This window comes from Pelodiscus sinensis, chromosome 1 (assembly GCF_052426305.1).
Source record: "Pelodiscus sinensis isolate ZL-2025 chromosome 1, ASM5242630v1, whole genome shotgun sequence".
Classification (NCBI taxonomy): domain Eukaryota; kingdom Metazoa; phylum Chordata; order Testudines; family Trionychidae; genus Pelodiscus; species Pelodiscus sinensis.
This window is the reverse complement of record NC_143052.1, coordinates 56,819,541-56,843,340: the sequence shown is the minus strand read 5'-3', so window position 1 is coordinate 56,843,340 and position 23,800 is coordinate 56,819,541. Positions and strand designations below refer to the sequence as shown.

The 23,800-nt window shown below is 42.2% G+C and overlaps 1 protein-coding gene across 1 annotated transcript in view; it reads left to right on the top strand.

The window, feature by feature from the left end:
• Positions 1–23,800, top strand: part of NELL2 (neural EGFL like 2) — a 299,416-nt gene that overhangs the window by 201,436 nt on the left and 74,180 nt on the right. Inside the window, exons 14-15 of the mRNA XM_006126494.5 lie at positions 21,231–21,353; positions 22,635–22,730. Of these exons, the coding sequence (XP_006126556.3) occupies positions 21,231–21,353; positions 22,635–22,730 (219 nt within the window). The remainder of the gene's footprint in view (positions 1–21,230; positions 21,354–22,634; positions 22,731–23,800) is intronic.

Genomic DNA, 23,800 nt, shown 5'->3' with positions numbered 1-23,800 from the left:
TGTTCTGAATAATCCTGCATGCACCCTAGGTGGAGTGAGCCATCACAAGAGAGGAAGCCAAAATGACTCAATACGCTTTGTTCATCTCTTATTTCTATAAATATGCCATGCATAATGTTACTGAATTTGGAACTCAGACAAGCTTAAATACACTAAAAAAGCCCAAACTTTTCATATATTAATATAGGGGGCCATTTTATATCCTGGAAGAAGTATTAACCTATCTTATTAAGATATAAAAGATATTGGAAGCCCCACTGTTTGTATTAGGCAATTATGATTGTACTACATGAAGTCTGATCTGATGAGTTAAGGTATAAATTGCAGGAGCATGCTTTTGAAACCAGAGTGTCCAAAGTATTGCATTTATGTGTGAATATTTGAATAATATAAAGGCGCTAAAATCTTTTAAAATTACTAGTGACTTTTGGGTGCCCAAAATGATTTTTGTCTTTTCTTGCCAAAATGAACCCCCCAAATCATTTTAGGTAAAAAAAATCAGAAATGAAACAAAGACCTGAACTGGTGCATTTTCAGGTTTTATTTTAATTTCAGGATGTTCTTTGATCCAAAACAATTTCTTTGTTTTGTTTTGCCTTTTTTAATGAATATGGCTAAATTTCTAAATAAAACATTTAGGCTATGTCTAGAATACATCCTTTTTATCGAAAAAGGGATGTAAATTAGACATATCGAAATTGTAAACGAAGGCAGGATTTGAATTTCCCGTGCTTCATTTATATAATGGCGACCGCGGCTTTTTTTCGAAAAGCCGCTTTTCAAAAAAACCCCGCGATTAAGACAGAGATCTTTTGAAATAAATGCCCCTTTTCAAAAAATCCTGTAATCCTCAAAAAATGAGGTTTACATGATCTTTCAAAAAGGGGCATTTATTTCAAAAGATCCCCATCTTAACCATGTTTTTTTTTCAACAAGCGGCTTTTCAAAAGAAAGCCGCGGCCGCCATTATGTAAATGAAGCACAGGAAATTCAAATCCCGCCTTCATTTACAATTTCGATATGTTTAATTTACATCCCTTTTTCAATAAAGGGATGTACAGGCAGTCCCCGACTTACGTGGATCCGACTTACGTCGGATCCCTAGATACGAACGGGGTGAGGCAACTCCCGCACATGCACAGCAGCATTCCCGGGGCTCGCTCACCTGGGTCCTAGGATCCTCCTCCTCCTCGGGCCGGCTACGACTGGGGTCTCGCAGAGCTGCCGGGCAGAGGAAAAGTGCCCCCCCCACCCCCCTGCCAGCAACAGGCTGCCGAACAGCAGACAAAAGCAGCCTCTCTGCCCCTCCTCCCCTCTATACATGCCGGGCTCCCAGAGCGCAGCAGCGTCCCCGGGGCTCGCTCTCCTGGGTCCTAGAATCCACCTTCTCCTCCTCTTCGGCCGGCTCCAACTGGCCTCTGCCTGCAGCAGCTGGCCACAGGGACAGGGATCCCGCAGAGCTGCCGGGCAGAGGAAAAGTGCCTCCCCACGCCCGCTGCCCCCCCCCCCCGCCTCGCATCCTGCACGCCTCCCCCCTCCCCCCCTGCCAGCAACAGGCTGCCCCCTCCCCTGAGCAACAGGCTGCCGAACAGCAGACAAAAGCAGCCTCTCCGCCCCTCCTCCCCCTATACATGCTGGGCTCCCTGGGCAAACAAAGACTCCACCAAAACAAACAAAGTGCTGGCCTCATTGTGTTAGCAAAAAAAGGACCCTCCTCCTAGAACCCTGGGTGGTGTGTGGAAATAAAGCTATTAGCTCAAAGCATGGTGCAGAGCTGTTTGGTATTTGATGAGTTACTCCTTTAGTCCTGAGTTTGTCACAGGGACAGAAATAGATGTGAAATCTTCTGAACAGGGGAACAGACAGCAAAACAAACATTAGAGGGGAGTTAACCTTTCCCTATGCTATCCAAAACTAAAAAAAATGTTTGGCTAGAGTTTCCCCTACAATATGTACCAGTTCCGACTTACATACAAATTCAACTTAAGAACAAACCTACAGTCCCTATCTTGTACGTAACCCGGGGACTGCCTGTACTCTAGACATGGCCTTAGAAACAAAGTCAGAATGTTTAATTTTGAAATGCCTTTAATGTACAGTTTTGACTTGTTGACAAATTATATATTTCTTTCACTCGAAACTATTAATCAAGTAATTCTCAAATAATCTTAGTGAACCCCAGAAAGCATTTTTTCCAAATTTACTATTTGTAAAAAAATAATTCCTATAGTTCCAATAGATATTATGAAATTCTTAGCTTCTGTGTTAAGAATTAGCATTGTGGGGAATAATTTTAATACTAAGAGGAGGTTGTTTTACCTACCAGGCTTCAGTGAATGTTTTTCATGCTTCTGACAAGCCACCTATAACCTATAGCCTGTAATCCTGTGTGAGGTTATGGCTGTTTGTCAGATCTTGAAGCAGCAAACTATTAGGTTACATCTTCACTGTCGGTTTTGCTGGCAGTGAGCATGCAAATGAGGCACAGATTAGCATATCATCGCACCTCATTTGCATAATTTAGGCAAGGTGTTTTTGCAGAAAAAAAGTAGTGTGGACATCTTCTTTTTGCACAAAAACCTTTTTTCCTGCCAGATCTTTATGCCCCAAAAAAGGAGGTTTACTAATCTGGTTTTCCTGTGTGCAAATATGCATTGAATAAATTATGCAAATGAGGTGTGGTGATATGTTAATTCACGCCTCATTTGCATACTCACTACCAGCAAAACTGGCAGTGTAGACATAGCCTCACACTTTCCATATGTCTACATAAGTACTGTCATACATTCATGGATGAAATTCAGTAAGAATTTAGTCTGTCATTTCCACTGGTCTAAATCAGGAATAACTATTAAAGTAATCAGTAGAGTTATACTGTAAGAGTGAGAGGACAATCAAGAACAGAATGCCTTAATCTGGGTGGCTGTATTTTTTAAATCAGGTCTTACTTTTGTAAATGATAATTTTGTAATTTTTTTTATCCATCTTATGACCAGGGCCAGATCTCGAATTAGGTGCATGCCTAGAGATGCTGGCATTCTAGGAGCACTGAAAAGTTAAAAAGTGGGCTAAAAATGTAATATTTTATGGAAAACACAAAGGTCAGCTGTAGGTTAATGTTGCTGTGCCCAAAGGCACATACTGTGTAAATCCAGCCCTCTTTATGACCCATAACTTTGCACACCTCTTCCAATGTAGTCATAAGATCAGTGACCACAGAATGTGAACAGAAAACATATTTTCATTATGAATACTTGCCTTGTAGTGCAAAACATTAAACTCATAGGCTGTTTAACCATGCAAAATATATTTACACTATTTTCATCATTTTAAATATATGTCTCTATTGATTCTGGAATTAATTCTTAAATATTTAGGAAGTTAATATCTGCATTACATGCAAACTGAGGTTTGGATTGGACTGACAAGATAAGCAGCTTTGAATCTCGTAAAGAAATCACTAGGGAAAATATATTGTCAGCAACAGTAATTACAGCAGGTAATAGTGTCATTTACCCTGTTACAGACCACTGAATGTGACGAGTTTGGGACATACCAGCTGTCACACACTGTTAGCTTTGACGTTCAAGGGTCTGAAAAACTGTACAACGTCTTAGTGATGGTACATTTAAAAACACAATGAAAATGAAGGTTTTAAAGTGGTAGACAGTGCATAACTGGGCAGTTTTTGGTTAGGATTGCTTTCTTGGAATATTGCTGCTCCAGATTTTTCCTGTGCTTTTAATAAATTTGGAAATATGGGAGTGTAAAAATATTTGGTAAGAAGAATTTATTACTTAGGCCCTGGTTGTAGAATTATAGAACCATAGAGTCATAGAATCCTAGAGCTGGAAGAGACCTTAGTTGGTCATCAAGTCCAGCCCCCTGCCCAAAGCAGGATCAACCCCAACTAAATCAGCCCAGCCAGGACTTTGTCAAGTTGAGATTTAAAAACCTCTAGGAATGGAGATTCCACCACCTCCCTAGGTAACCCATTTCAGTATCGTCCTAGTGAAATAGTTTTTCCTAATATCCAAGCTAGATCACCCCACTGTAACTTGAGACCATTGCTGTTTGTTCTGCCATCCGTCACTACTGTGAACAACCTCTCTCCATCCTCTTGGAACCTCCCTTCAGGAAGTTGAAGGCTACTATCAAATCCCCCCTAACTCTTCTCTTCTGCAGACTAAATAAGCCCAAATACCTCAACCACTCCTTATAGGCCATGTGCTCCAGCCCCCTAACCATTAGAGAGGCTCCACTGGACCCTCTCTAATGCACCCACATCCTTTCTATAGTTGGGGGAGCCCAGAACTGGATGCACTACTCGCCAATGCTGAATAAAGGGGAATAATAACTTATCTACATCTGTTGGAAATGCTTCTCCTAATGCACACTGTTGACTCATATCCAGCTTCTCATCCACTGTAATCCCCAGGTCCTTTTCTGCTGAATTGCTACTTAGCCAGTCAGTCCCCATCTTGTAAAAATACTTGGGATTCTTCCGTCCCAAGTGAAGGACTCTGCACTTGTCCTTGTTGAACCTCACCAGATCTCTTTTGGCCCAATCTTCTAATTTGTCTACGTCACTCTGGACCCTATCTCAACCCTCCAACATATCTACTTCTCCCCCTAGTTTAGTGTCATCCACAAACTGGCTGAAGGTGCAATCCATCCCCCCATCAAGGTCATTATTGAAGATGTTGAACAAAACCAGCCCTTGAACCGGTCCTTGGGGCACTCTGCTTGAAACCAACCACCAGCTAGACATTGAGCCATTGATCACTACCTGTTGAGCCCGACAATCCAGCCAACTGTCCAGCCACCTTACAGTTCATTTATCCAGTGCATAATACCTTAACTTTCTGGCACAAATATTGTGGGAGACTGTATCAAAAGCTTTGCTAAAGTCAAGATATATCACATCCACTGACTTCCCCTTGTCCACAGAACCTCATCATAAAAGCTGATCAAATTGGTCAGGCATGACTTGCCTTTGGTGAATCCATATTGACTATTCTTGATCACTTTCCCCTCTTCCAAGTGCTTCAAAATATATATGTGTATGTTACAAAATCTACTATATATTTGAGAAAGTTTGTCTATCTGCAAGTCTGTCTGTTTGTTCAAGAATTGCTCCTATTTGGTAGGAGCTAGAACCACCACATTTGGTATTCAGCTTCCTCTTATCATAATTTAAAGCAAGGTAAGAATTTGTTTGTGCCAGGAGAATGGGATTTGCCTGGAGTGGGATTGTTTCTTAAGACAGGTGCAAGAGGCCAACTGAGGGTGCGTCCCCCCCATCCAGAACTGTTCCAGCTTGACACATCCCGCAGGTGCCCATTAGGGAGAGGGGGCACTGAAGTTCCCACCTCTTCTCAGATTCAGATGGGAACATTGCTGGCTGTTCTCTGTCAGGGAGCGAGGGAAAAGTGCCGTTTGCTGCATTCCTCACTCTGGCTGGGGAATGCAGGGGGCAGACAAACCTGTACCTACCCCTGCCAGGGGACACATCACTCCCCTAGATTTGCCCACTGGAGCTACAGGAGCCACTGAGAGGCACTTCTCACCTGTCCCCAAACTGCTGTGGTGAGAAAAGTGAAGCCTGAATACTGGAACCCTCATCCCTAGCCCCACCCCAGAACAATGATTTAAATGAAGAAAAAAAATTATTAAGTTAAGGACACAAGCCTAAATCTTCTAGTATAAAAGGGTGTGGGTGGGTGGTCCTGGATACTGTTATTTAGGGACAATCCCTAGTGAGTGCCTTAAGGAAACTGCATATCTCAGGATATGTTGAGCCAAGAGTGAGCAATAACTTGAATACAAAGTCAAGGATGATCAAGAAACCACATTCTATTTCTCTAAGTCTATTCTAATCTATTTTTCCCATCTTTCCCTAGCAAAACATGATTCACAAATGTATCTTGTTCATTTGAGTAAAGTGACCATTCCTTCCAGTGTGCTGCAGTAATCTTGAGCTACCTATTTGGGTTTCATTTAGGGATGTATCATGTAATTAAATGGTAGTGTAACTGCATGAAATTTTAGCGGTTACACGACTATTCAACAGTCCCTGTGGGGGCAAGGCCAGCAGCCAGTGTGCTCCCGACCCCTCTTTCAGGGAGCCCCTGCCAGCCCACGCTGCTGCCTTTCTATCAGAGGCAGCAGCTTGGGGTGCCAGGAGGGAGCCAATCCACAAGGGAAGCCAGTTTGAAAATCAGCTCCCAGCATAGACCAGCTGCCTGCTACCCCACACTGCTGCCTTTCAGACTATCAGGTCTATGGCTGGATCCTAAAGTCAAGAAGTCAATATAGCCTAAGGTGAAGGATTCACAGACTCCAAGAGGAGACCCAAAAAAGACATGGATGCCTACCTGGAACTGAAGGGAGACTTCCCAGCTCCTCTGATTGTTTCCTTTCTTTGTTGACAAGGGCTTTTAAAGCTGCGTCCATATATGGAGTCTTTCTGTTCAAGAGACTTGTGGTCTTACTGAGGTAATGGGATTTCCATGTGTGGACTTGGCCCATGCAGATAAGAAGAGAATAGCAAGTGGTCTAGTATATTGAGCTTTCCCCAGGCATTAGTGTGAAAGGATTTAGTTAGAAGTGGGCTCCTGGATCACCAAAGCCCAGGTGACCGCTGAGGATTTCTGGAAATATTCCCGACCTAATTATCCTTATCCTTAATTGCTGTAGATAGGAGTTTGGGAGGGCTGACAGTAGGTGGAGACTTCTCAGTTATTACCCTGACCAACTGTTGTGAGATGAGATAGGGAACACTTTTGGGCTCTTATGTGCTCTAGGAAGTAATAAAACTGGCGCATGAATAGTCAGACACCACGGAATACTTACACACTAGGGTTCTCTGGCAACTCCCAGGTTACATGGGGAGTTTGAGAGAAATGGAAGAGCATGCCCTAAGACTGACACATCTGACTGGGCAAAGATGGTATGTGAAAGAGCCTAACCTGAGTAAGAGGTGACGTTTTACCTACATACCAGCTGTCCAGTATTTGGAGGAGGCTGGAAAATATCCTGTTCTCATTGAGCCATAAAATCCATAATTAGAATCACTACAGCATGACCCAAAGAGACTCCTAGATGAGGATTATCTATTTCTCCAATTTGCGAGGCAAACACGGTGAGAAGATGAATGAATTCTGCTGCTGCAGCAGGCCTTGTGGTCTGTGAAGCTGCCCCTGTCTTTTCCCCGAGTGTGAGAGTTCATAGTGAAATGAGACATTTTGCCAGAAAATCTGTGGTGAGTTTCTTAAATGACATTCTCAAAGAGCACAGTTCAGAAGGATTTGGAATTAGATTTCATATGGAAAAGCTGTATTTGAAGATAATACTGAAACATTTCTCTTAGGTTTAACTGGCTTAAGAGGTTTTCTTATCTCTTCATGGAGGTAGAAAGCAATGCAGGCTTTCCTAGTGAGAAAGGATCATGTGAGGTTAGAGACCGGAGATATTTTAGCAGAGGGTTTTGCTACCAGACCAAAAGCTTTAGGATTTCTCTTCACTTGACAAACAATGTCAGTGCGCACATAAAGATTTTATCATGTTGATAGGTGAAGATATTATTAATGCTACTGGTGTGTAAGCATGGGAAGCAGCAGGGCTAGAAGTCCCCTTCAGAGGTTAAAGAAAAGGCACAGAGGTAGTATCAGTATAGAGAAATTATTTAAAATATATGGGAACAGGAATGAGTATCCCACTGCATTTCTGTATTTGTCAATTCCGCTTCTATCCAAGTGCTCCATATCGCCCTCCCTTCCCCCTTCCCAAAATTGGCCTTGAACTGAATTGAGGTCTCTCAGCCTAGGCATTGTCAATTTTCAGGGCCATGCAGCAGATCAATTTCTGTTGTTAGAGAAACCCAGCATTACAGAATTCATAATTCATTTACACTATGCACATGAATTCTGTTAACCTCAAATGGAGATAGGGCAAACTGTACCAGGGCAACTCCTGAAACCCCTTCTCACTTAATATTGCCAGCCACCAAGAACAGCTGCCTTGTCACTGCCTCTTCTGGTCCCCAGTCTCCTTCTCCACTGTCACTCCCACTGCCTTCTGCTGACCTCTTACTGCTCAGCCGATTGATTGATCTACTTCTCTCATTTGATGACATGCTCTCCCCTTCTGTTCTGCTCATTAGTACCAGGTTTTGTGAGCTCCTGAATCTTTCTAGCAATGGATGTGAAAATGGATGCTGCATGTTTATTGTGTACAATGATAGGGTTTTTCTCTGAAGTTTTGTTAGTGGGTCCTAAACTGGGTGTTGTGTTGTTGTTGTATTGACTCCAAATGTAGAATAAGTAAGTGAACCAATAAATAAAAACAAAGAGATGCTGACAGTTGGATGAGCATAATGGTAGCTCTGTTCTCCCTGAAGAACAATGATGGGCTGAGTAATTACAGACAAATGGCATTTCAGAGATCACAGTGGTCTCTATACGGCTACAAAGAGAAGAACCATTTCAGGAACATTCCACGCCAGAACCATTTATTACTACTAATATTATTTATGCTGCAAACTCATTGTAGTGGCACTTGTCATGATTCTGTAATTAAGGGTGATTTCATGTTACACTTAAAGCGGGGGCCAATTGCTTATGTATAAAAAACACGGCAGATCATCCTCAAGCTTACTGCTTTGAGCTTAGAATGAATTTTCTGAGAATTTGCAAGTAAAACTGTTAATTAGTTTGAGTTAAAATTAATTAAAACGGGGTCCTTTAAGAAATGTAACATCTGTCTTTTCCCAAATGATCCTAATTACTGAAAGTTTGAAGAGACTGTGTAATTTCATTTAGTTAAAATTAATTTAAATCTTGTGCATGAGCTATACAAGAAGGAATTATTTGTATTTAAGCTAAATTATTAGTGATTGTTCTGATTACTCACTCTATAGCCTCATGTGGGTCCAACAGTTCAGGTGACATTCAAGCAGTATAAGAATTAGAGCTGGATGGCATTTGTCAGCCAAAACTTGTAGCCAAAAAATACGGATTCACTGACACCAAAATGTTGCCTAAATTCATATCAATTTTACTGAATTATTCATGTTAAAAAATTCCAAAGAACTCCACAGAACATTTCAATTTTTCATTTCAAAATGATTTTTTTTCAAAATGTCCTTTAATTTTTATTTAAGAATGTGAAAACATTAAATATTTTAAATCAATAAAACATTTTTTGGATCAAACAACATTTCATTCAACCCAAATGGCATTTTTCCACTTTTCAATTCATAGATAATTTCATTTTTTGTTCAAAATTTAAAAAATGGGTGAAGGGAATTGCTAATAAACTGAAAAGTCCATGATTCACACCAGTCTAGTCATTATGACATTGAGGTAATTCAACCAATCCTGACCATTCTAATAATTGAGATTGGATGTATGTGGTAGATTATTTGGCTCAGGTATCCCCTGCTCTTTAAAGATTCCTAGGGAGTGAAAAGCTTCCCATGGCCTTGCTGTCTCAGCTCCACTTCTGAGGCGTATGAGGAGCTCTTAAAGCACAGAGACATTCGGGACTCATGACATCAGAAGCACCTTGTAGGACACGGGTTCCCAAACTGCCCTGGTCAGTTCCTTTTTTTTTTTTTTTTTTTTGTTCAACAAGTTTTGTTGTTGAGGGGTGTGGGAAGAGCATGGGGGTTTTTCAAAAATCAAAAAGGCAGCATGATGCTGAAAAGTTTGGGAACCACTGATGTAGGAGAATGTGGGAAGGAAGAGCTATAGCTCTCTCATGAATTTTGTACCAGGGTGTACTCACCCTAACCCCAAACAGTTCTTAACTGCAACATAGCACAGCCTTTGTGGCAAGGAGCCTGTTTATAAACAGAGGCAAGGTGATTATGATAACAAAAGGTTTGTCATTAAAGTAAATTTTAAGGGTCATTAGATGATCCCAAAAGGTGGTCAAGCACTCCCATTAAAAGATAGGAAACAGAAGGTGGGAATAAACTGTTAGAATGGAGAGAAGTAAACAGTGTTGTTCCTCACTGGGACCAGGACTGTTTAACACATTCATAAATGATCTGGGAAAAGGGATAAACAATAAGTTGGCAAAATTTGCAGAAGATACAAAATGAATTCAAGAAAATTAAGTACAATGACTGTAAAGAGTTACCAGTGGATTTCACAAAACTGGGTAACTGGGCAACACAATGGCAGATGAAATTCAAAGTTAATAAATGCAAAGTAATGGACATGACAAAATACAATCTCAAATATGCATACAAAATCATGGGGTCCAAATTATCTGACTACATCAATAAAGCAATTATGGAATCATTGTGGTTAGCTCTCTGAAAATATCTGTTCCGTGTCTAGTGGTAATCCAAAAAACTAACAAAATATTGGGACTTGGTGGCTGTGTCTAAATTGGCACCCTTTTCCAGAAAAGGGATGCTAATGAGACAAGTCGGAATTGCAAATGCCACGGGGGATTTAAATATCCCCCACGGCATTTGCATGAACATGGCTGCCGCTTTTTTCCGGCTCGGGGCTTTGCCGGAGAAAAGCGCCAGTCTAGACGGGATCTTTTGAAAAATAAAGCCTTTTCCGGAAAATCCCTTATTCCTCTTAAAATCAGGAAAAGGGTGCCAATGTAGACACAGCCATTAGGAAAAGGATAGAAAATAAGACAGCAAATATCATATTGCTTCTATATAAATCCATGGTATGTCCACATATTGAATACTATGTGCAGATTTGGTCACCTCATCTCAAAAAGGATACACTGGATTTAGAAAAGGTACAGAAAAGTACAACAGAAATTACTAGAAGTTCTGATCACAATCCATATGATAAGAGATTAAAAAGACTGGGACTTTGCAGTTTGGAAAAGAGATGATTAAGGGGGAGATATGACAGAGGTCTATACATTCAGAATGAAGAAGTGTTATTTATTCCTTCCAATAACATAAGAACTATTAGTCATGCAATTAAATTAATAGGCAGATTTCAAACAAACAAACAAACAAAAATCCTGTGGAACTCTTTACCAGAAGATATTGAGAAGGCCAAGACTGTAACAGGCACTAAAAAAAAACTAGATAGGTTCATGCATAATGGGTCCCTCAATGGCTGTTAGCTAGGGTGGGCAGGGATCCAGTACCATGTTCTGCATGTCCCTTGCCTATGTTTGCCAGAAGCTGGGAATGGGTAGCCGGATGAATTACTCAATGATTCACTTTTGTGTTCGTTCCCTCTGAAGCACCTGTTGGAAGACCTTTGATCTGACCCAGTATGGCCACTCTGATGTTCTTACATAGGGTATGTCTACACTACAAAGTTAATTCGAACTAACAGCCATTAGTTCGAATTAACTTTGATAGGCGCTACACTAGCAAACCGCTAGTTCGAACTTAATTCAAACTAGTGGAGCGCTTAATTCGAACAAGGTAGACCTCATTCTACGAGGACTAAAGCCTCCCACTAGTTCGAATTAAGTAGTTCGAATTAAGGGCTGTGTAGCCACTTAATTCGAACTAGTGGGAGGCTAGCCCTCCCCAGCTTTCCCTGGTAGCCACTCTGGGCACCACCAGGGAAACTCTTCTGCCCCCCTCCCGGCCCCGGACCCCTTAAAGGGGCACGGGCTGGCTACGGTGCCCGTGACAGGTGCAAGCCTGCCAGCACCCAGCCAGCAGACCCTGCACCTGGCACGGTTCAAGCCAGCCACCCGCTGCCACCCAGCCCTCTGCCTCTTCCCAGGACCAGGCTGGCGGCTCCCGGGAGCCTGCCCAGATCCGCAAGAGGTGGGGGCCTGCCTGGTCTAGTGCAGACATCGTGGACCTCATCCATGACGTCTGCACTGGGCACAGGAAAGTGGCCGTCTAGGGCAGGATAGCTGCCAGCCTGGCCACCCAGGTTTGCATGAAAATCAGGGAGGTACAGTGAGACCCTCGACCCTGAGCCCTGAGCTTAGAACATAAGAACATAAGAATGGCCGTACTGGGTCAGACCAAAGGTCCATCTAGACCAGTAGCCTGTCTGCCGACAGCGGCCAACACTAGGTACCCTGGAGGTGGTGGACCGAAGACAATGACCAAGCCATTTGTCTCGTGCCATCCATCTCCAGCCTTCCACAAACAGAGGCCAGGGACACCATTTCTACCCCCTGGCTAATAGCACTCCATGGACCCAACCTCCATGAATTTATCTAACTTCTCTTTAAACTCTGTTCTAGTTCTAGCCTTCACAGCCTCCTGCAGCAAGGAGTTCCACAGGTTGACTCTTTGCTTTGTGAAGAAGAACTTTCTGTTATTAGTTTGAAGCCTGCTACCCATTCATTTCATTTGGTGTCCTCTAGTCCTTCTATTATGGGAACTAATGAAGAACTTTTCTTTATGCACCCTCTCCACACCACTCGTGCTTTTCATAGAATCATAGAATCATAGAATAATAGGACTGGAAGGGACCTCAAGAGGTCATCGAGTCCAGCCCCCCGCCCTCAAGGCAGGACCAAGCTCCACCTACACCATCCCTGACAGATGTCTATCTAACCTGTTCTTAAATATCTCCAGAGAGGGAGATTCCACCACCTCCCTTGGCAATTTATTCCAATATTTGACCACCCTGACAGTTAGGAATTTTTTCCTAATGTCCAATCTAAACCTCCCTTGCTGCACTTTAAGCCCATTACTCCTTGTCCTGTCCTCAGAAACCAAGAGGAACAAATTTTCTCCTTCCTCCTTGTGACACCCTTTTAGATATTTGAAAACCGCTATCATGTGCCCAGACGTATCTGTCCCTGCTGTAACCTGCTAGACCCCATTCCTCTCCCAGAGCTAACAATCTAATTATGTTCCTTAAGTTAATTGCCACAAGATGTCAGAGCATGTTATTATTAGAGCTGAGTGGGTCAAATATTTATTTGTCTTTCTTGTATACAGGGATTAGATCAGGCCTGGGAAAAATACAGCCCATCAAGCCACCGGATCTGGCCTGTGGGGGCAGTGGGGAGCCCCAGGCAGGCTCCCCAGCTTGCCCCACAGCCCCATGCGCTGTGCAAAAATGCAGGTGGCAGGGCTCTGTTTCTGTTTTGAAACTGGAGGGGAAGGGGGAAGTTTTAGGAGCTGCCCCACCCTCAGCACATTCCCATTGGCTGGCTTCTGGCAGAATCCAGCCAATGGGAGCCGCTTGTTGGAATAACAGGCAGCTAAGAAGATCCACACCATCTCTCCTGGGCTTAGTTATTCATAAAGCACATGGCCAGACAGGCAGGCTAGTTTGGCAGCTGGCAAGTAAGTCTCTTGGCCACAGCCTGCTTCTGGCACCCGAGCCCTTTCCTGCCCCAACTCTCTGCCCTTCCACACTCTACATACCCAAACCTCTGTCCCTCTCTTACATGCATACCCCCTCCCAGATCTGGCACCCCAATCTCCTGCCCCAAATCACAATCCTCTCCTACCGTAGGTCACATTCCAAACCCCTGCAGTCCAGTCCCTGCCCTAGGTCACAACCGCCTGCTTCATCCAACTCCCTCCCAGACTCTAGTCTCCCTCCTGCACCCTAGTCCCTTACCCAAAACTCCCTTCTGTACCCAGCCTCCATCCGAGACCCCACATCTCCTCCATTAATATCATGGAAAAGTGCAGCCTCAACCACTTACCAAAATCTTGGAGTGGCCCCCAGTCAAAAATTATTGCCCGCCCCTGAATTAGATACAGGGCTCCTGTCAGTTAACAGCTAAATTATCTGCCAGGAAGCTAGAGTTTTCAAGTGCCTAAGTAGACCCTGGAATCATGTTTAAAGCTGCCTCTCACCCTCCAAACACACACCCATCAAAATCTGAAATGGAGCCCCTGTATCACATCATAAGAAGGAAAATATGAAAAAAATATAATGTCTTTTAAAACCATTTACCTTATCTGAGCCAGAATTACAAAATCAGGGTATCACTACAGGGCAGAGTTAGGTCTATGTGGGTGCCTCATTTGTGTATTTCCATTCCTTAATCCACTTTTTATTTCTTCTAAGTATGACTTTAAATCTCAATTTCTTGCCTTTGTAATACTTAGTTTGGGAATAATTATAGTATCCTGGTAATATGTTTTACCCTCATGTTACTGCTATACTCTCAATCTTAACTTCTTTTTAATATAAAAACAAGTAGTCTTGTGGCACCTTAGAGACTAACAAATATATAGTATGAGCTTTCATGGGCAAAATCCACTTCTTCAGATGAGCTTGAGTGGGGAAAAAAAGGGTGGTGGTGGACCCTAAGAGTTGATAACAGAAAAAGAAGGGGTGGGAAGTAGCTATCAATTACCTAATGAGGCTAATTGAGTGGTCTGGGAGTGTCCCATACTTAGCTTTTGATGTCAATGGAATGTTGAATGTAAGGAAAGCTGGTTTTATAATGGACCTTTTTAATATAATTATTCTTACACTCTCACTGCCCTGGATAATGGGCCAATGTCCTGAAGAATGTAAATACAGAAAGAAAAACGTAGGAAGAGTGAAAAGGGTCACATCACATAAGCAGATTGAAGAGTGGTGAAAGCCATATTAGTCTCATATTTCTTTTAAATGGTTTAAAAAATATATTAGTAGAGTATGGAGTGAGGGGAAATATGATCAAGTTTAGTTCACAGGAACAAGGGAGTAGGAAAAGAAGGGAAGGGTTTCATGTCTCTTGTGTACACGCTGGATTTTACTACCTTAGTTCTTCTGGACTCTCCATATCACTTGAGACAGTTGGTATAACTTGTCCTACCTTACTGAAGTCTCTGCAGCTAAGACAATTTATAACAGCTGGGGATCTGTCCCTTTGAGGAAGTACTTTTGCCCTCAGAATTCCTGTTATTTATTTTCACAAGCAGGAGTTATGATCAACTGAATTTATGTTCAGGATTTTATAGTCTTTTGGAGCAAAATAATAACATTTTATCAAATAGAAGGCATTATGAAATTGTAACAGGGCACACTCATCTCCCATGAGAGCCCCCATCTGGTTGAGTGTATTTGCCTGCACTGTCTCTTTAAAATACTTTTTGGCTACTCAGCCCTCCAGCTGAGTCTCACTGCTGTGTGAAATTGCAAGCCTTCCCAGAATACACTTCTAGTAGGGGCCCATCCCGGTGCCCTCTGTAGAGTGTCTGAGTCCAGTCCATTCTCTCAGTTTGTTGCCGCACTCAGATCAAGAGTGGTGACTCCTGGGCTCCTTCTCCTGCAGACAACTCCCTTTGCCCTTAGCACAAGACTTTATCTTCAAGTTCATAGTCTCTAAGCAGCTCTCCCCCTGGAGCCACTCCCTTAGGCCATTCAGTTCCCCCCCGTCCTCTCTCCCTCAGGTCTGGGCTGCAACTATACTGACTCTAGTGCTGCAGCTTCTTATGTAGTTCGTCCTGGTCCCTGAGGGCATGTCTACACTAGGAAATTATTTCAAAATAATTTATTTCAAAATAACTCCTAAAATAATTATTTTGATATAAGCACCATTCCTCATGGAAAGCAGGAGTTACTATTTAAAAATAACGGGCTTGGTAGTGTGGACACTTTGCTTGTTATTTCAAAATAAGGGGAGTTATTTCAAAATAACTCCCTAGTGTACACCTGGGCTGTGTCTAGACTACATCCCTCTGTCAGCAGAGGGATGTAAATGAAGCACTTCAAAAGTGCAAATGAAGCACGGGTTATTTAAATCCTGGCTTCATTTGCACTTTTGAAGCGCTTCATTTACATCCCTCTGCCAACAGAGGGATGTAGTCTAGACGTAGCCCAGGGTTGATTGGCTGGTCTCTTCCCAGCCCTTCTAGCCAGCCTGCAGGACTTCTCTATGGCCCTTTCTAGCTGCAGGGTCCAGTCTGCCTTGTTACTGAAATACAGTGTTGAACATTGTTTTGTAAAGAAGTAAAATGAAATAAAGTGATGGTATTCTAACTGACCTGTGAACTTTATAGAGAAACAACTTGCAGAGTCACACTTTTATATTTCTTTAACTAAGACCTCTGCTTTTTGAAGGATATGGGTGGAACATACATATGCACGTATTGTCACTGTGAAGTAGTAGCAAAAGCTTGCTGAATTTTGCAGCTAAAATGGTTTTTGTATCTGTAGAGTCCATTGCTCTAGAAACAGTTTAAGCAATGTGAATGCCATATTTAAGTTTTCAGTTGATTCCCAAAGCAAAGATATTATGAATGTTAATGCACTTGAGCAGAGTCCTGGCCAGTGTTAAATGGATTTTAGATGTATTAGATAATATAGCTTTAGAAGTAATCAGTGAAACATTTGCTTTTTATGGAAAGTGCATTTATGCAAATTCAGATTTGTAAATCATTAAAATCTCTTTGCAAAAGTAATTTTATTTCCTTGAGTCTTTATTACTGTTGTAGCTGGCATGATCATGCCATCATCATAATGATGTGCAGTGAAGTGAATATTAGACTTGTGTTAAATCTGCCACATTATTACTAAAGGTACTTGAAATAAATGGCCTAAATATTAAGTCCTGTTATACTTCTTCTGTAAGAAATAGTATGTTTGTTCTGTATTTACAGTTCTCATTTGTGTAGAATTTGTTATACTTACCAAACGGATGAGCTGCAATGTATTTTTAAATGTTGATTTTATTCCTTTCTTCTTCTTCTTCTTCTTCTTCTTCTTCTTCTTCTTCTTCTTCATGATATCTGTTCACATCAGCTATTTGCAACATATGGTTGTTATGTGTGTGAGATTGCTAACGTAAGTCCTTATCATGTCTGTATTTATTTAAATTTAACATTTTAGAAAAAGAAACCAAAATAACAGATTTGAGAATTCATTAGCTTTTAAACAAAATAATGCTTTTACAATCTATCATAAATAAGCATGTACTCAATTTTTAAAATGTTCATTTAAAATGTGTAAGGTCTAATAGACCTTATCGTGTAACTCTGGCTATATTGTAATATATATGTAAATATAGATCAACAGCTTTGAAAAAGTTCTGATTGGCTGTTCATGGCTTTGTCATGATTTTGGTGCATTTTACATTACATAAATGTTAGCGACTTGAGCCTTAAATTTAAACAGTTTCAACAATAATATACCAGCAGCAAATGATAGATAATATAAAGTCCCTTTCTGTATCTGAGTCTAAAAATCTTGTTGCTCTTACACATTTTCTTTTAAACTAGTTATCTAAGTGTCATTTTGAGAATCATATATTGTATTAGATAGAAAGGAAAAAAATCTAGCACAATTTTGAGCAATTTAGCCACAGGTCTGGGAGGAATAATAGCCATTTTGCCATGAACTTTCTCACTTTGAATATGAGATAGAAAAGGCAAAAAAAAAAAAAAACTTTTAAAATCCAAGCTCTATTATTTCGCTGCTAAAGAATTTATTTAATCTATAACCATTTATTTTAAGGAAAATACTGTAATCTCTAGGCTGAGCAACATTCAAAGTATAGTAGTTTTGTATTTCTTTGTAGGACATATATCATACTAGCCACGCTAAGGTTCCAATTGATTTCTTAAATGCATGAATTAGCCTATTGATTTCAGTGGGAGTACTTATATATTTAAGTGTTTAGAATGTAGAGCCAAGTCTCCTTGGTCTGGAAGCCCACAACAGCTCCATAACTCAGCAACTGTGTATGCCACTCTAGTCTTTTGGAGCTTTCCCTATCAGCTGCTTAGTACTGCCCTTTCTAGCTCTGCAGCCTCTGATGTGCTCTCTTTCTCCAGGATACATTTGTCTGTAAACTAGGGTAAGTGGAGAATGTTGGAATGATATTAAAGGAGTTTACCCTACCCCAGAATCTTCTGGTAACAGTGCAGTTGGGCACACTTCATGGCTGAGTGTGATAGTTAACTTGCAAAATCCAGTATGTTGCGATGAGGACCCCAGTAACTACAAAGTATTGGTGTACATATCCTGTGATTCAGGAAATACCATCAGAATGGCATGGGAAAATATTTTTCCTACACTTCCACAGTTAAAGACTAAGGCTATGTCTAGACTACATCCCTCTGTCGGCAGAGGGATGTAAATGAAGCACTTTGAACATGCAAATGAAGCCAGGATTTAAATATCCCATGCTTCATTTCCATAATCACGTAATGGCGCTCTTTTGAAAAAGTGCTATTCTGAAATTGAAACCGCAGTCTAGACCCGGTTCTTTCAAAAACGGGGCGCTTTTCAAAAGATCCTGTAAACCTCAAAGATCCTCAAGGTTTACAGGATCTTTCGAAAAAGAGCTCCGTTTTCAAAAGAACCACGTTTAGACTGTGGTTTCAATTTTGAAGTAGCACTTTTTTGAAAGAGCGCCATTACGTGATTATGCAAATGAAGCGTGGAATATTTAAATCCCGGCTTCATTTGCACTTTCGAAGTGCTTCATTTATATCCCTCTGCCGACAGAGGGATGTAGTCTAAACGTAGCCTAACAGATTTATGTGGGCATTAGCTTTTGTGGGTAAAAACCACTTTGTTGGTGTCACGGGGCGCGGCTCAGACTGCCGCCCCGCCCCGCTAGAAGTTAGATTGTGCACAATGCACCGCTCGCTTCCGCACCTCCTAGGCGGAGTGGGGGGTCCGGGTTCACCCTCACTCCGGACCCCGACCCAGGGCCCTGACACCGAGAGCGTGCCTCTCGGTGGTAGCAGGGGGGTTAGCACCCCAAACACACCTGCTCCCGGGTTCCACGACCCGCCCTGGGTCTACCTCCACTCCGCCGGCCTGCCGCGCCGGCTATCCGGCCGCCCCGCTTGGGGCCTCCTCCTCCGGGGCTCTTCCTGCAGAGGTCTCCCCCACTGCTGCACCCTCTCTCTCTGCTCCCTCCACGCCGTCCGTCTCCCTCGCGTCTCCCCTCGCCTCCTTTCTACTGTCCCGGCTCTTCCGGGTTCCCCCCTCCCCCTCCGTCGTCGCACCCGTGACGTCACCCGTCACGTTCCTGGGCGCACCGTGATGACGCGCCACGCCCTCCTCGCTCCCTCCTTCTAGGCCTGAGCGGCCTGCCGCGTCCGTGCCCCCCCCCCCGGCGGCTCCGGGTAACGTTAGCGAGTGGCGGGGCTGCTCTGCCCCGTCACAGTTGGATATATCAGTGGTTTTTACCCACTCATGCCCACATAAATCTTTTAGTCTTTAAGGTGCCAAAGGATTCCTCGTTGTTTTTGCAGATCCAGGTCTTGTACACATTGACGCATTTAGTCTCAAAAAACTACCTTTTGGTGACACAACAGTGAGAGCGTTTACACTGCTGTGCGACTTTTGTTGGGGAAAAAAAAAACAGGTTTGGCAACAAAAAATTTCCAGCCTTGCAAGAGATTTTTTTCTTTTTCCCTCTCTTTATTGTCAACAAAAAGCCAGTGTGGACTCTGCTGTTTGTTTTGTCGAGAGAATTGGCTTCTACCAGTATCCCACAATGTCTGCTCTGATGGCTGTGTTCAGTGCTTTATGATCTCTGCTGCCCTACAGGCATGCACCCCTCCCCTTTCAAAGCTCTGGGAAGCATCTGACAGCTGAGTGAGCTGCTCCATTTGGGGAGCAAACAAGTAGAATACTTCTGTTCTTTCCTGTTAGGAACACAGCAGCAGGCATACTGCTGCTGCAGGGGGAGGGCTGGAGAATCTGCTATGCTGCTTTGACATTCCTCAGCATGGAAAGTTCACAGAGCTACGAGGAAATCCCAAGAAGCACAGGGCTCAGCTCTGCCTTCCCATAACACAGCACTGTGGGATGCTTACCCCCATTGCTTTGCTGGTATCGGTAGACAGGCTGCTAGAAATGTTGACAATGGGAAGCAGAAGAAACATTATTATCGGTTTTCACTTTTGGCGACTTTCGCATGTTGACAGCACTTTTGTTGCCAAACCTTCCCATAGCCCAAGACTAACACGGCTACCCCTCTGAGACTTCCATAGTTGTTCTTCTGTTTTGTTGTATGGAATGAAAAAAGCAAGACAATTAAACTATATGTAAATACCATTAAGAAAATGACATAAAGCCAGGAAATCAGTACAGCACAACTGATACTTTTGTGCCTAATTTGTGTGTGTGGGGGGGAAGGGGGGTTCTTTTTCATAATGCACTGATCCCACGTAAATATTACTGCACCCAGCATGAAGTTAACCTGTGGAATTCACTGGTGCAGGATGTCAGAGCTGAAGACAGCAACTGGATTTTAAAAAGAGCCAGATCATTTTATGAACAAGAACATTTGTAAATGTTTGCTGAGATCAGGGTAATTAAATCTCATGCCACAAGAGTCATGCCTGCAGTCCTTACTCATTAAACTCAATAGGATGCTCAACTCAGTGAAGATTACAGGATTGGGGCCTCAGCTTGTATTGTATTGTATTGTTATTATTGGTATTCTTCTAGTACTCAGAGGTATTGCTCAGGCATAGGTTCCCTGGCTTGTAGGTGAATATAAAGAAAAGACAAGTTCTCCACCTTTCTTCTACCCATACAGTAATGTATAGTTGGCTAGTTACATCGGAGAGGCTTTAACCATCATTTGAAGCAGAAGATATTTGTCATTACAAGAGCCAGAATTACAGACACGATGGGTCAGAGGTCATTAAAACAAATTCTGTACACTCAGAATTTTATATCCAGAAAATAGATGGTTAATTATCATAACTACCTCTTATTTAGTGTTTTGCAAACACTAACAGGATTAATGCTCATAACAGCCCTGTGAAGTAGATGATATTAGCCCAAATTGGAAACCCAGGCTTTGTGATGTGATCAAGGCCACAGAAGAAAGTAGCAGAGTCCAAATTAAAATCTCAGCAGTTCCTGGGTCCCAATTCCATGCTGAGGCCATTAGATCATGCCTGAAGTAGAAGTTTGTTTTGGATTGGACAGCCAGAGCAAGGCATATGGTAAATAAATACAAATGTATTAACAGTGACCACATTTGCTAAAAGCAGCATGGAAACATAGATAGTAGCCTAGCTAGCCTGTGAGTGCTGATCTGACAAAACCAAGAACAGAATAAGGGTCCCATTTCCCTAAAACAGGAGGCACACTGTTTGTTTTCAAGTTACTCATTTTTTCTGACCAAAGATCAGAACTGAGTGTTTAGTGAATAACAAAGGAAAGCAGCCTGTCAAATTTCAGTGTTGCCCACTGATTAACCCATGTCTGAGCAATATGAAGATCCTGCTTAGTTACTACAGAGTTTGTGATTTATTTACATGGAAATATATGAAAGCTGTTATGTTGCTGTAGGGTCACAATTCAATAACAGTCATTTGTTTCATTTCACAGAGCATGATGAATGCATCACAAACCAGCACAACTGTGATGAAAATGCACTCTGCTTCAACACTGTGGGTGGGCATAACTGTGTGTGCAAGCCTGGTTATACCGGGAATGGTACTGTGTGTAAAGGTAAGTTATCAGAAACCCTGGGCTGTAACATGCATTGTCTTTGGACCTCATAATGTTTAATCTATTGGTGTGCCTGGAAGATGACACTGTAGAACATTATCATTTAAGCCCTGATTCCACAAAGAGGACTGGATAGGCTGATAGCCATTGACTCGGTCTTTTGCAAAGTTCCAAGTAGTCTGAGTATTTAGCATTTATAAATTGCAGGCTCTGAAGTGGTGGAGTAAATACTATTAACATCTATCCCAAACTAATTTTATTTTCATGCAGAGGAAACCATTCAAAATAACCACAGTAACCAACAACTTTACAGCTGGGCAAGCATATTTCCAAATGCAATTTATTCACCATCAATCCCTTGCTATTATATCTGAATAAACTGTATATTGAATTGTATGTTGTTGGCTATGCAGTGTCCTTTTGTATGTGGAAAAAGACAGCCATAGATGTTCAACCTGAAATTTTTACTCCCCAGAAGAGGCAGATTGCTTATAGCTACTGTCATCTCCTGGTAAACTGTACACATTATATTGCTAGTTTTACAAAAAAGCTGATTTTATAGAGCTACAAAGCAGCTTTTAGACTGTATAGTGCTGCATTTTACAGACATTACTGTGATATGAGGGCATTGGGTCCCATGCTGATAGTGATCACATTTTTAGGATAGACAAGATGCTGACTACTTGTAACATGGAAGAATCCCCAGATTCCTGGCAGGATTCCAATATGTGTATCTGAAGACAATAGCCCTTACATGAATGGATGCAGCTTCATTGGCATTAGCATGAATGCAAGGACATATTTTGGACAATAAATGATGAAATTTATAAAGCTCTTTATCCCTTGGGGTGATACTACTAGTTTTTGTAATTTGGATCTAATAGCTGAATACCAAGAATCAAATAGCTAATTGATTTTTTGCTCAGTTGTGTCTAATATTGGGAGGCTTTGTAGAGCGGCAAAGCCCTTAGGAGGGTTTATGCTTCAAAGGGACAGTCCCTTGTGAAGCAAGAGGCAGTGCACAGGCTGAAATGTCTCAGGATGGTGCAGTCTAGTCCCCTTTCTGCACTAGTGTTGTATGGGGGCATAACCCAGCTTCCTCCCTGCACCTTTTAGAGTGGTTTGTATCTCTAGACTGGAACAGCTTCTGATTTAAGAAAATCTGCTCTGGCAGCTGCATTGAAGAGTTGCAGGGGGTGGGTACAAATACTTGCACAGTTACTGGATGCAACTTGGCCCTTCCTTCATAGGTTCTGATATGTTCTATTTTTACTGTTTCAGCATTTTGCAAAGATGGTTGTAGGAATGGAGGAGCCTGCATTGCTTCTAATGTCTGTGCCTGTCCACAGGGCTTCACTGGACCCAACTGTGAAACTGGTAAGATGATAATTTCATTTAGTATAAAATTATCCTTCTGCACTATTCAAAAAAAACCCACAAAAAACCAAAACCCACATTTCTAGAGTGCCTCCTAAAAAGAGGGAGCAGCTGCTGGAAAGTACTCAAGTTATGCAGTTGATCAACTCAGTGACTCACTTTTCTCACATACCTCACAAAAACATGTACGGTTGCAATTTGAAATAGCAGCATATTGACTTCCTATATAGGCTTTGTCTACACTTAATAGCTCGAAGAGTAGTGGCAACAGCAGTTTAAAGAGCAGCAACGGCAGTGCTCTAAACTGAATGAAAGTGTGGCCTTGGCACAAGCACTGGAATAGAAAGCTTTCCCAGCGGTCTATGTAAACCGCCTTTTGCAAAAGAAGTAGTTAGCAGCACCAGAGGTATGTCTAGACTGCATCCCTCTGTCTGCAGAAGGATGCAGATTGGGCAGGTCGACATTGCAAATGAGGCAGGGATTTAAATATCCCGTGCCTAATTTGCATAAAAATGGCTGCCACATTTTGCTGACTCAGGATACTGGGCTAGATGGACCTTTGGTCTGACCCAGTACGGCCGTTCTTATGTTCTTATGTTCAATGGTTCCCACTGTATTACTTGCCCTCACAATCTTTCTTTCATTCTTGACATCTCTGGGGATGACAGTACAAGAAAACCTTGTTTTAAAGCTTTCTTTTAAAATTTGGGTCCAGCAGGATATCTCGATTGTTCATACTTAGCACCAGGAATGCCTCTTAATAATCTAACTATATCTTTTAGAAAAGTGTGTCTGTCCCTCCGTCTATGAGTCCATTTATTCAAGAACTCCTCCTAAACTATAAGAGTTAGGACCACCAAATTTGGTATGCAGATTCTTCTTATCCTAACTTAAAGCAAAGTCAGGATTTGGTTGTGCCAGGACAAGGGGATGTGCCTGGAATTTGATGGTTTCTCATAAAATGGAAAGGAAGGAGTTTGGTAGGAGGAACAGCCATACTGTGGAATGACCACAGGAGGGCATCAAGCACCCCAACGAGAAGTGAGAAGCCGCTGGCCAGCAGCATCCGA